This window comes from Ailuropoda melanoleuca, chromosome 1 (genome assembly GCF_002007445.2).
Source record: "Ailuropoda melanoleuca isolate Jingjing chromosome 1, ASM200744v2, whole genome shotgun sequence".
In the NCBI taxonomy this organism is placed as follows: domain Eukaryota; kingdom Metazoa; phylum Chordata; class Mammalia; order Carnivora; family Ursidae; genus Ailuropoda; species Ailuropoda melanoleuca.
Genome location: NC_048218.1, coordinates 130,030,976 through 130,045,352, shown reverse-complemented (window position 1 = coordinate 130,045,352; position 14,377 = coordinate 130,030,976). Strand labels below are relative to the sequence as shown.

General features: G+C 36.4%; 1 protein-coding gene across 1 annotated transcript in view; it reads left to right on the top strand.

Annotated features, from left to right (window-relative positions):
* Nucleotides 1–14,377, top strand: part of MAGI2 (membrane associated guanylate kinase, WW and PDZ domain containing 2) — a 1,281,842-nt gene that overhangs the window by 817,961 nt on the left and 449,504 nt on the right. Inside the window, exon 9 of the mRNA XM_034641709.1 lies at nucleotides 8,704–8,914. Within this exon, the coding sequence (XP_034497600.1) occupies nucleotides 8,704–8,914 (211 nt within the window). The remainder of the gene's footprint in view (nucleotides 1–8,703; nucleotides 8,915–14,377) is intronic.

Genomic DNA, 14,377 nt, shown 5'->3' with positions numbered 1-14,377 from the left:
TTATTAAAATTTGTCACATAGCCATTAGAAATATAAATCACAGAGCTCTCACAGGGTAAAACAAATTTTGGAAAATCAAATTTTATGACTGTTCAAGAAATCAACAATTTTCTGTCTAGTTTAAAAACATTATTTTCCCTCATTTCGAAGGATGGCAATTACAGAAAGCTCAACATTAACTATATGCATAGACCATGTCAAGTGAAAACATGGATAAGGTATAAAATAGGCATTCTTCTTAAAATGGTTTTATCTTGGTTTCTGACTATTCTTCAATAAAACTGAGTGGGAACATTCAAAGCCACAGCACTATGATTTATTCTTAGTCCTGTGTCTGAAAGGCAATCTTTTAGATACTGCTAGGGCGATAAACATGTAAGCAAATGAAATGGCTACCATACATATTGTTCTATATCAAAACCTTAGACTCGGCCAGAGCTATTGGATTTATTTGAGCTGGGTTGAGTGCAAAAAATGCATACATTTAATTCTCTTCCAATTAAATGGATTTCAGTCCCTCTACTATGTATACAGATCTTTGAGTTCTTCTGAATTTCTTATGTAAAGAAGAAGAGCATTTGCTAAATCCAACAAAACATGATTAGGGTAGGAAAGAGGAAGAAAAATATATTTCTTAATTCTTCACAACAGTAAAAGTGTACATAAAATGTGTTTTTTGTAGGTCCTCACTTCTAAGAATGTACATTGTCAACGTCTGTTTTGTGTCTCAGTGTTGCTGTAGAGTTTCTAGGAAATTCAACAGTTCTAGTCAAAGAGAAAGTTTTTTCATCATTGCCATTCTTTAAAAAGAGGTGATTCTTCTTTATTGAAATATTCTTTGATTCTGTTGTTAGTGAAACAAAACAAAACATGCCTCGCTCTTGTTTGCAGGACATCTAAGTGACCTAGAAATGCAAAATGGAATGCTCAAAAAATGCCAGTGTTTGATAAAGTCTGTTCACTTCAGCAGCAAGCAACTTAGGAAGAAAAAATTACATTTACATATCCAAAAAATTCATGTTTAGATTTAATAATAAAGTCTTGCTGAAAAATAGGTCTTGGAAGTCAAAAAGGGCAATTCTACATGACTACTTCTAATCAAGAAATAGCTTCACACTGCTAGAAAACTAAAACATATGCATGGATTATTTGGCTCCCTCTTAGTCAAAATTTAAATAGGTCTTCTCAAATTATAGATCTTTCACAAATGAGATTTGTGTGAAGGCACATTTGCACCCATACTCATCTAAAGCTGAAATCCATGAGAGGGGACGAGTGCTGACACGTGCACCCTTGGTTGGCATGTAAGATCTGTTCTTTCCCATCCTTTTATTACTAAAATCATTTTGGGTGGTACATCCACATAATGGAATATTTTTCAGTGCTAAGAAGAAAGGAACTATAAGCCTTTAAAATACATTGGATAGATTTAAATGTATATTGAAGTGAAAGAAGCCAATCTGAAAATGTCTATACCATATGACATTCTGGATAAGGCAAAACTATGGAGACAGTAAAAACATCACTGTGGTTGCCAGGAGTTAGAGGGTAGGGCAAGATGAATAGGCAGAGCATGGAATATTTTTAGGGCAGTGAAACTTTGTATGATATAATAATGGTGGATTCATGTCATTATATATTTGTCCAAACCCATAAAATATATCACCCGGAGTGAATCCTAATTTAATCTATGGTCTTTGGATGATAATGCAAAGACTATGCATGGGGGTGAGCAAGGAGTCTATGGGGAAATCTCTTTCTCTTAATTTTGCTGTAAATTTAAAATTGCTCTAAAAATAGTCCGTTAAAAAAATGTGTTCTTAATGGGTATACTCTCAGTTACTTATACAATACCCAATGTATCTGATTAAAAATAATAATGAGCTTCATAGAGAAGAAAGGCATAATCATATTATCCAAAATATAGCAAAGTTATCGTCTATTTTCCTTATTAATCAGGGAAACTATTATGATATAGCATGAATGCTCAATGAATTATAAGCTGAACATGCCTAATATACTATGTAATTAGTTGAATTGTGCTCCCCCTCATGCGGTTTATATTTTGAAGTCCAAACCACTAGAATCTCAGAATGCAAACTTAGTTGGAAATAGGGTCATTGTAGATGTAATTAGTTAAGATGAAGTCATACTGGAGTAGGGTAGGCCCCTGATCCAGTATGACTGGTGTCCTTATAAAAAGGTGAAATTGGGACACAGACATGTACACAGTAAGAATGCTGTATGAAGATTAGAGTTATGCTATCACAAACCAAGTAGCTACCAGAAGCTAACAGAGAGGTCTGGAATAGATCCAGAGGGATCCTGGCCCTGTCAAACCCTTAATCTAGGATGTCTAGTCTCCAGAACTGTGAGACAATACATTTCTATCATATAAGCGATCCAGTTTGTGGTATTTGTTATGACAGCTCTAGCAAACTGATACATACCATTTGGACCACATTCTCCTTGACTGCCCCACTGCCTAGCCAAGTGCCTGGCACTTAGTAGGATCTCAACAAATATTTAATAAATTAATACCACTGTCCTAGTAATAGAGGAAACACAATGCCAGTTCCTTCTCCAGCTGGGTGCTCAATGTTGGAATTCCTCCGACAGCTCCCTTAGATATCCTCATTTCCATGTGCTCTATAGCCATCCTAGAAATTTATGTATAACGCTTTTGTGTCATCAAGTATCATTTAATAAATCATTACGATATACTCTATAGAGTTACCTAGAGTTGGGAGGAGACACTTCCTCTCTACCCACCATGTTGTCTTGCATGTCAAAGAAAATACTTAATTTGCACTCCACTGGCACCTTCAGTTACTCTGCTCAGAAAAGGTGGAGTGGGGGCGCCTGGGTGGCACAGCGGTTAAGCGTCTGCCTTCAGCTCAGGGCGTGATCCCGGTGTTATGGGATCGAGCCCCACATCAGGCTCCTCTGCTGTGAGCCTGCTTCTTCCTCTCCCACTCCCCCTGCTTGTGTTCCCTCTCTCGCTGGCTGTCTCTATCTCTGTCAAATAAATAAATAAAATCTTTAAAAAAAAAAAAAGAAAAAAAAAGAAAAGGTGGAGTGACTTACCTGACTGATGCATCTTAGAAGGATATCTGGGCCTGCTTAGCTCAACTCCTCTTTTCCTTCCTCTTAGTGTTCTACATTCCTCTTCTGAGAATAGGTTCTGCCCCTGCATGGGAAGCCTGTCCTGGTTCCGTGCTGCCTGTGGGTATCTTGGTGTGATTCTGGGTCTTACCAGAAGCCCTTGGCTCTCACCATAAACTGCATCCCTAGATTAGCCTTTACAAATAGTGACTGTGGGAATGTTATGGTTGTCTATTTGCCTTACTCATTTTTTTTCTCTTATTTTGTTCAGATAGAGAAAGCAGGTGCTACTTATTACTTCCTATCAACCCAGTTCACAACAACCTGATGAAATTCTTTTTCTCTCCCCCTTTAAGCTCTTGTCAAGTATCTTGCATATTGTAGGTATTAAATTCATGTTTGCTAACGTAATGATTGATCCATTAAATAAGAATAAAGAAATGAATGAATGAATGAATGAATCAACAAATGAGTGAATGAATGAACAAATGTTAAACAAACTGAGAGAACTTGGTACCATAATCTCTGGCACATCAATATATAACTACAGACATCTCCAAAGACTGTAGACTTTAGTCAAAGAAAAAAGTGTATTTGTTCATAACTAAGCTTCTTGAATGAATTTTCTGTCAGAGTATTATATATTTTCTTTTCATTCATTCTTTAATCCATTCCAACCTGGTTTCCACACCCACCATTCCACTATAACTACTACCATAACCGGTAGCTAATGTCACCGGTGACCTCCATGTCCTTAATTTCAGTAGATTTTATGCCTTTATCTTGCTGGACTATTTAGAAGCTTTGGCCAGAGGTAGTAAGAGGCGCTTTGCTTGGCTTTAATGGCATGAGGATCGACTGGTTTTCCTATTACTTCCCTGACTGCTCCTTCCTGATCATTCTTTCACTGACTGTTAAATGTAGGAATTCCTCAGACAGCTGCTGTAGGAATCCTAGTTTCTACTCACTGCACTCTCTGTCTAGGCAATTTCATTCACTCCTCTGGCTTAATTATAATGCAGTCTGGCCATATACTGTTGTCTCTCAAATTGATTCTCTCCAGCCAAGAACTCTCTGACATGACATTTCCATTGTGAGTTTGGCATGGAACTCTGTCTCAGTGTGCCCAAAACTATACCCATACTCTCCCCAACACCCCCCCGCAAAGTCCTGCTCCTTCTCTCATATTTCCCATCTCAGTGAATAGCTTTGCCACCCACCAGGTTTACCATGATGTCTAAATATTTTTTCAGTCCACTTCTTCCATGCCCATGCCACCATCATCTCTTGTCTAGAACACACAAATAACTTCCCACCAACCTCTAAATATCTACTCTTGCCATTCTCAAACCCCCAGAACAGTTAAGGGGATCTTTGTGGATAATGAAAATCTAATCGTGTCCTCTCCTTGATGAAGATATATCAGTGCCTTCTCATTGTTTTTAGTCCCAAATTCTGAGCATGCCTTCTAAGGCATTGCCTAATTCAGTCCTTGTTTATTTTTTTCTCCATTACCTTCCTCTGAAAAAAGTTTCTTGACTTCTTTTTCAAGTTCCAGGTTGACAGCACATTGGAAAAAAGGGCTGTCGTTGACTCGATATAAAATTAAGTGAATGCATATGCATGATATTCCCAGATTTCACTAGGAAAGCATTCATCACACTTAAACTTGTTAAAGACTGCACATCCTGACGTATTTTGAGGTTCACAAGAGCAGGGATCATGCCTCTCTCATTCATTTTTCTGTCCTTAGTCCCTGACAACAATTGAGTGCTTAATAAATATTGATTAAATGAATATTGAATGAATGAGTATTTCTGAACATGACCTTGCATTTTAACTTTTCAAATGCAACGTGATATTTGGAAATACCTGAGAACAGTGTTATTTTGTGCATTGGTAATTACATGTAATCAGGTACAGCAATGAGAATCTAAAGGGAGCAATGGTACCTTTTTTGCTGCTTCTTTCCTACACATTTACAAAGGTCAATTCTGTATGAGGAATCAACTGGAAGACTACATCAATAAGGGGTCCTATGCTTTTAACAAAGTGTTCTTTTTAAGGGCAAAACAGTGAAAGCTTGTAATGTATTCTTGTGCTTCCTAATTCCTAAAGTACCTTAATATGGCCCTCAGAGATTGTTGCATATAGAGAAAACATCGATATATGCAATTGATTGAGACAGATTTGGCATTCTCTTATTTTTGGCATTCTACTTTAATTAACTCATTGAAAATTACCATTATTGATTTTTAAAATTATAAAAATAATAGATAGCTAATGAATGCAAAGTTACATAAAGAAAACTTCTTCCACCCATCTAAATTTACTATCCTTAAGTAATCAAAGTTGACAATCTATTGTACATCTTCCATCCTTTTTTCATGCTCATATATTATATACAAAATTATAGGCGCATATCTAAGGGAACTCGGTATTTGCTTATTTTTTAAAAATAAGATTAATGATATATGTTCTCTGCAACTTGGATTACTCTTTGAATAGTAATGATGAGCATCTTTTCCAGCTCAATAGATACACAATTAATTCATTGTTTTTAAACTATAGTGTTCCGTGGTAAAGATAACCACAATTTTCTTAATCATATTCTCATTGATAGGTATTCAAACCATTTTCAGGGCTTTCTTACTATAAATGCTTCAGGGTATATTGTTATATATGTATTCTTATACCACACCACCTTTATTTGTAGAGGATGCAGTCTCAACGTGGGATTACTGAGTCAAAGAATATGTGCATTTGTATATTTACATTTTTAATGTTAGTAGCTATTGATTATGTTTCCAAATGATTGCAGAATTTCATATTTTTAAGTTGGCTGTCCTGTCTTCACACTGGCATCTGTCAGTAGGACTCTCCTTCCAGTTTCTGGGTTAAGCTATCTCTACACACCCTTCTGCTGTGAGGAAGCCGTAGTGACCCACTGCAGGTCTGATGGTTCTCTACTCTTAGTAACTTTCCAAGTCTCCCACTGAGGCGTACTTGGAATTTTGGATGACATCCGTAGCACAGGGGAGTCTTGGAAGTGGTATTTGCCAATTTTTAAAAAAGATTTTATTTATTTATTTTAGATAGAGAGCATGAGTCGGGGGAGGGGCAGAGGGAGAAGGAGAGAATCTCAAGCAGACTCCACACTGAGCACAGAGTCCAACCCACAGCTCGATCTCATGACTCTGAGATCATGACCTGAGCTGAAACCAAGAGTCGGATGCTTAACTTACTGAGCCACCAGGCGCCCCTTACTCACAGTCTATGTGTTCTGACCCTCCAGTGGAGATTTGAGGCTACTGTGCAGGAAACATTTCCCCAAAGTTGTAAACTAAAGTAATTCATAGGTCTCCTTTCCTTTTGGCTCCCTTCACCTTTTCTTTGGTTTCCCTTTTCTTACCACAACCATATCATACTCCAGACCCAAACCTAAAGATAGTGGTGAACATTTCCCCTTAGAATTTCTCTCCCAGTCATACCATCTTACCTTGCAGGAACTTACTCTGCATTATATCTTTCTTTTTATTTACCCCAAAAATGTTTCTTTTTCTAAATGGCACCCACTCTACTCTTTGACAACAAATAAGACTCATGGTCTATGTTTAGTGGCAGAAAAGCTAAATGGGAACAGAAAGAAATTCTGAATTGCTCAGAGAGAATGTACATTAGAGGATATTTCAAAAATATCCCTATCATACAATTACATCTACAGCTTGACCAAAATACTTGCCCAATAATCTAATCCCATGAAAAGGTAGCCTTAAAATTATCTTGTTTACCCACACCCTGTTATACTCCTACTAGGCCTTCATTTTATTTTATTTTTTTTAAAGATTTTATTTATTTTTTTGACAGAGAGACAGCCAGCGAGAGAGGGAACATAGGCAGGGGGAGTGGGAGAGGAAGAAGCAGGCTTCCAGCGGAGGAGCCTGATGTGGGGCTTGATCCCAGGACCCTGAGCCACCCAGGTGTCCCCGTATTAGGCCTTTAAAATGTCTTTATTTCCCTGCCTTTTCTCCACCCTCTAGAACCTGAGCTTAACCAAGATAACAGTTTAAAACCCATGCTGGTATTAGATTTTCCGTATAATGTTTTCTTGTCTTTCAAGAATTTGTCTTTAACACATATTATACATTTCCAGAAATGTAATCATCCTCTATTGACGTTTAGGTATATCATGCAGGATTTACCTCTTCTTAATTTTTACTTTCTTCTTTTATCTCCCTATTTTATCTGCTCTGATTCAATCACTGTGAAATGGTTAGAGTAATTCCTCAAATGTTGTCCTCAAGTAGGATGCATGGATAGTATATATTCAGAACTTCTGTTGTTTAAAGTGACTTTCTTTTGCCCAGATAGAGGGATAATATTTTAGTAGAGTTAAGTTCTTGAGTTGCTGTCCTTTTTTTTTTTCTCAAGTTACTACAGATGTTACCTTATTGTCTTCAAGCTTAGAGTATCACAGATGAAAGAGCTCATGTTCTTCTTCTGTTCCTCTTTTCTTTGCAAGTAATCATATTTCTTCAATGCAGGAGCCTCTAAAGTTGCTTTTTAACATTGGAGTTTGGAAATTTCACCTAGGTGTGTTTAGGAGTCTATATGCTTCATTAATCTGGCGTCAGATTCAGTGAACCATTTCAGTCTGCAAACTCAAGTGTTTCTTCATCTTAGGTAAATTTTCTTCTATTTTTGTTGTTGTTGAGTTATTATTTCTTTTCTATGTGTTCTTTCCTCATTCTGGAGCTCATGCTGTTTACATGTTGTGACTCTTGGGTCTGTCCTCCAAGCCTGTAACCATTACTCTTAAGATATGTACCTTTTTACAGTTTTACTCTATTGTATTAGTTTTCTATTGTTGCTATAACAAATTACCACAAACGTAATGGCTTAAACAATGAAAATTTACTGTCTTACAGTTTTGTAGGTTAGAAGTCTGACATGGAACTGGCTGGGCTAAATTCAAAGTGTACACTAGACTGTGTTCCTTTCTAAAGGCTCTAGAAGAGAATCCATACCCTTGCCTTGCCAGCTTCTAGAGGCCACCCTCATTTCTTGGCTTGTGATTGGTTGATCCCCTTCTTCTATCTTCAAAACCAGCAACATTGCCTCTCTTTGGCCATTCTTTACTGTCACATCTCCCTCTGACCCTCCTCTTCTGCCTTCCTATTACATTTTTAAGGACCCTTGTCATTACAGTGGGCCCTCTGAATAATTGAAGATAATCTCCCAATCTCAAGGTCCTTAATTTAATCAGACCTGAAAATTCTCTTTCACCATGTAAGGTAACATTCACATGTTCCAGGAAGTAGGACATGGACATCTTTAGGGAGTCGTTATTCTGCCTACCACACCTGTGTTGTGAAATGGTCCTCTCATTCAGTAATCAGCAATAATTAGATGATGGATAGCAAGAATGATGAGTGAAGGGGGAACTCAACTAGGCCTAGAGATGATTTTCAGAGCTTTTTGCAATTATGCTTTTCCTATTAGCCTTCATAGACCTATTCCCTGGCGCATCGTACTCCACACTCATTGAGAAGTTCCTGTGGCTAGAGTGACTAACCACATGCTCTTGTTCTCTTGTAGAATCCAGTGAACATGAAGACAAGAGTACAGGTGCCTCAGGGGAGACACCCTCCCAGCCTTATCCTGCACCAGTGTACAGTCAGCCCGAGGAGCTGAAGGAGCAGATAGATGATGCAAAACCAACTAAACCTGAAGACAATGAGGAGTCAGACCCATTGCCTGATAACTGGGAAATGGCCTATACAGAGAAGGGTGAAGTCTACTTCATTGAGTGAGTTTCACATATTTCTTTGCATATTGACACAAAGATCATAACAGTATATATGTGATATAGCACATAGAGGTGTGGTCAAAATAAAATACTGAGTTTTATCGTTTCTGGTATTAGCTTCCTCCTTTGTGAGAGAATAATGGACAGTGCCTTAATGCAATTAGATTACGCTGTAGATTACAGCTGTAAATCAAAGAATGAATTAAACAATTGCACTGTAAAATTTGTTACAGTCATGACTAAAAAGGCAAATATCTCTATGTGATGCTACTATTGAGTTAGAAATAATCTACCTATCATGGGAAATGCTTACTCTACTCTTTCAAGACCCCTGTGTAATCCAAATCAGATAATGTCGTCTTTTAACTAAGATTGCTGGAAACGTCTACCATCATGTTCAGTGATGCAGCTATTTAGAGCAAAATACTTGTCACAAAAGACAACATTTTAAGTATTTCACGCAGAGGTCAGATGTCAATAAAATTATTTAGTTTTGTGTTGTATAACTATACATCACACTCATTAATTTCATTCTTTTTTTTTTGCTTACCATTTTTATGACTTGCCAAGGAGACTGAAATGCAAATCTTGAACTCCCTGGTGATACTGACTCATTCTAATCCTTTCTTGCCTTTGGACTTTTTTTCCAAAAAAAGAAATTTTAATATATTTTATAACTAATACTGTCTATCTTTCCTTTTCTTTATCTTCTAGGAGTAGAACCACTTTTTTTAAAAAAACAAAGTCCTAAATTGGAGATCTCAGCACAAAATTAAATTGTTGATGTATATAAGACAATCAAAATATTAACTAGGAAGAATAAAAACTAAAAATATTGTAAATGAACAGTACTTATTCCCTCAACACTTATTCCTTCCAATAAGACTCAAACATGAAAATTAATAGAATCTGAAGTTTTCAGTGCTGACAGTAGATAAAAATATGTAAACTCTGATTATTCAAGAAAGAATATTAAAACTGGGTTTCCTTCCCCAACCTGGAAAGTTTGTGACTTAGATCTCCATAGGCGGAGCTCAGTTGTGAAATTGAAATGTTACCACATGCTAATATTTAATTCTCATGTGAAGGTGGGGACTTTGATACATGTGGCCAAGGGAATATATAATGAGGTAATTACTTGCTGCTCTGCTTGACTCCAGCATGGGATGAGAAATGCAATGTTTTGCAGAAAATGAATCTGTACCACTCACCTTTTAACAGATCTTGTAAATTTAAAAAATGAATAAGAATCTCTTGCATTATTTTTAATTGCTATAATCAATGATCCAAAGACATCTTTTATCAACTAATTAGAAAAGAAGAAATCCTATGGAATTTTTCAAATGCTCAAAAGTATTTAAATCTAAAAACACAACTTTGTTATTGATAAACACAGTATGGGGCCACTCAAAATATAAATGATAGATGTGAGTTCACATGCTGATGTTCAGGAAAATTGATACTCAGAAGGAGACCGATAATATACACATTTTTATTATATAATACAGAAGGAGTAAGGGTATGTGGAAATAATAGAAAACCAGCATGACAAGTTGATCAAAGAACGGTTTCCTTACAAGGTTTCCAGTAATGCAATTATACAAATCTTTGTGATTACAAAATAATCTTTTCTCTTTTAAATAGTGTCAGATTTTGGAACTGTGAAGAAAAGGGACCTTAAAAGACAGAAATTGTGCTCATGGTATATAGTCAATGATAAGGCTCTGTCAGGACTTGGGAGAACCTATCAAAATGAATCTATTAGTGAGTCATCAGTGTCAGAATTCAAAGTTTCATAAGATTTTTGTGCCTGTTCTCAAATTTATTGTTGAGGTTTATAGATCAAGTCGTGGAAGAGAGACATATAATTATAAACAATCAGTAAATAACTAATTTCTGAGTTTTGTGATACTCTTCAGAGAACGATATACTTAGCACAGCCTTAAGTAATAAAAGAAGGCATCATAGGGAAGGCGGGGTCACAGAGACTTGACCATGTGTAGACACCGCATTCCAGGTATAGGAACCCAGTCCCTGGGTTTATCAGGGATAGTGAGAAGATCCTCTGACCCTACTAGAGAATAGGTATTTGTTGGTGAATCCTGTGAAATTAATGCCCTGTTTCCATTTTGCTAGATCATTAGTGCTTTTGAAAGACAGGCAGAGGGTTTTGTTTGTTTATCTTCTTCCTATTACTTCAGGGAAGAATGAATGAGCAAAAGAGCAGAGATAGGTTGAGGTGGAAAATTAAGATACAAAAGAGGAGACAGTATCATATTGGCAAGAAGGCTGATGTGGGGGGAGACTTACCCAGAGTTTAGGAAAATGAAGCCTTGAGTTAAGGCTAAATAAAGTGGGAGTGTGACGGGAAAGAGGTTCTTACAGAAGGCAGGTGCAAACACCCTGTGAAATGGAGGCCCTCTCCACCCTACCTTCATCCAGCACCAGTCCGAGCCTCATCTTTCCTTTCTTGAAACTGTCACCTTTGAATCTCAAGACTCAGTGCGATGAGCTCAAATATCAGATTAGGGAGGGATCAGTGTCTCTTCATCTTGTGCCTAATTTCCACACCATGACCACGTGCACCATGGTTTCCTTTCTCTCTTCCTGCATTTCACTCTGCCTTACTTTTCCCTCCGTTTTCACTGATTTTCTCCTGACTGCTTTCATTCTTTTCCTCTGGAATGCCCCTTCCTTCCTAATTACAGTTGGACACAATCAGCACTTCAACCCACTGTCATTGACCTGTGAGTACTTTTGTTATTAATGATAACAATGAATTCTTCTGTGAATATAAAAGGCCCTTCCTTGGAAACAGTCTGATAGAGCAGGAGCTTGACCAGAGAGGGATCCTGATGGGGCAATAAGGACTTTCTTAGGGACTAAGCCATGATGGGCCCAGGAATTTCTAGTCAAGAAACTTAGAAAACAAGTACTATTTATAATGTAAAAGTATGCAGTCCTGAAGCAAAGTCAAGGTAAAGAAAGAAGACAAAAAGGTGAGTAGAGAAAATTAAGAGAAAGATAAAACAGATGGAAGGGAAGATAGATGTGTGAGGTAAGGAGAGCTGGCATCAGTGAGAACTTCCCTCTGGTACAAATATTGTGAGAGTCACTTCAAGTAATGAAAGTCTCCTCTGGTAGGTAGGCAGCACCCCTCATTACACTTCACTGAATTGTGCCTCCTGTGAAACAAAGATTGTGATAAAACAGAAAACAAGTAAAACAAAGAAGAAGGACTCTGTGGTTCTGTGTATAAAATTTAAATATATGAATATAAATATCTATTTATTTATATATATACATTTTTGAATAGAAGAGGGAAATTCTACCTTGCTGAAATGTTAGTTCAAATATACCTTTTTTTTAAAGAAATATATACTGTGGGTTTTGAATTAAGATAAGTGATTTCATTTTTTTTGTCTTCTGTGCAGTAATATTTTAAAATATTTATTGGTTTATTCAATATTGCAAAATACTTGATATGTCTCAGTACTTAACAAGTTCTGCCTTTAGAAGATGAGGGTTTTTTTTATTGTTTTTGGTACTGAACATAGGGGTCAACTATATTTCCCACACTTTTCAGAACTGCTTCCTTTGATGAATGTGTAAAAGCAGATTCCTTTTATCATTCACAGTGATATTTAATGAGAAAAAGTGAATATCTGAGAAAGCATTTTTAAACAATGGAATTTTAAATTGTGTGTGAATGCTCTCTCCTAAACATGCTTTAAAGCATTAATAATGTCTTCTGTTTAGCAGTTTTCATAAGACTTTGAAGTGCATAATATTGTTTAAAACCAGTAGTTTCCTTAATTCATAACTCATCAATAATGTCTTTTAAAATACACAGCTTATTAATTGTAAACTCAAATTAGTAATAATAGTTACGACATATTGAGTTCAGGTTACCTGAACGATAGTAGCTAATACATTAAGCATTTAAACTGTGCTCGCTTACTTCTCACTTTAGGAAGCCGAGGCTTGTAGAGGTAAGTAACTTGCCCATGGTCATATAATCAAGAATTCACAAAGCCAGGGTGCTTTGACTCCATTTACTCAACACATCTTTACAGGGCATATACCATGTGCTAGGCACTATTTTAAACCCTAGAAATGCAGTATTTAGCAAAACTGACAAGATTCATACTTTCATGGGACTCAGCCTTTCTCCAGGGTCCTTGCTCTCAATCATTTTGCTATGGTGCCTACATTATACATATTATATCATAATCATCTTCTGAGCATTTGATATACCCAATTTCATAGATGAGATTCTGGGGCACCTTGGACAAATTAACATTCTTAGGGTCTCATGGTTCTATCACCTTGCAAAGCCATTGCCATTATCCCATACTGTCTCCTCTGTATCAACAAACATTGACTGAAATAAAAGTAAACTTTCATATTACAAGTAGTATTTGTGTGTTAGTCACTATTCCAGAGGCAAAATGTTCCATAAAGTAGAGCTTCCATAGGGTTAATCTGTATTGACATGCTTTGGGAATCCCATTAAATTCCTTCTTTGTTTGGGAGTCAGTTTAGTTAGTGACATAAAAGAGACTGCTATTGCTTTGGCAAAAAACAAAACGACAACAAGAATCTATTTGTTTACTACCATCTTCCTGAATGGCAGGGAACGCTATGTCATCTTAAAGAATAGATTTTTAAAATCAGGCTTTTGAAACTGAAAATCACATCTGTGAAAAATGTCATGGCTATACACGGTTTCCTAAATCATTGTCCAGGCTAAATTTGCTTTTTAAATTCTCTGGAAGACACACGTATAATCTGTTTCCTCTCGTGTTGCCATTTCTGTATTTCCTTAAGTTTTAAGTAAATCACTAATTGCCATTTCAAAAAAAAAATTAAAAACTTTTATTTATTAAAGAGTAGACAGAAAACTTGGGAAATTTACTGGAAAGAAAAGTAAAAGCAATTGTTTGGTATGAAGCAACTCCAGATTTCTTATTCTAAGCTCGGCATATCCCCACCAGTCACAAAATGTGGTGTGTGTTTACTCTCTGTAATTTGTATCACAAAACAGTAGATATATTGAATTTTTTTCATATTCTTTTTTCTTCTGCCTGTGCAAGACTCCAATGCAATCCCCAGAGAGAAAGTAATATGTTTTAAACAAAACAGTATGCGACTCACAATCATGATATCCCAAACACTATTTATAATAAAACCTCTCTTAAAAATGGTTTCTAAACATATGAAAGATAATATGATGGCAAATTCACATAATTCACATGGCTAATAAAATTTGGGGGAATATTGTTTAGGAAACAACCACTATGGAGGTCATGGACAATAACTTTTTATGTAGATTACCAATGTATAAACAGAAAAAATAGTAAAACTGTGAAAGAATGGAGTCTTGAATGAGAAGTTCCCACTGTTCATCATCAGTGAGATCTCTCCAGTCATTGCCTTTAATCTTCTTTTTGGAAAGATGAT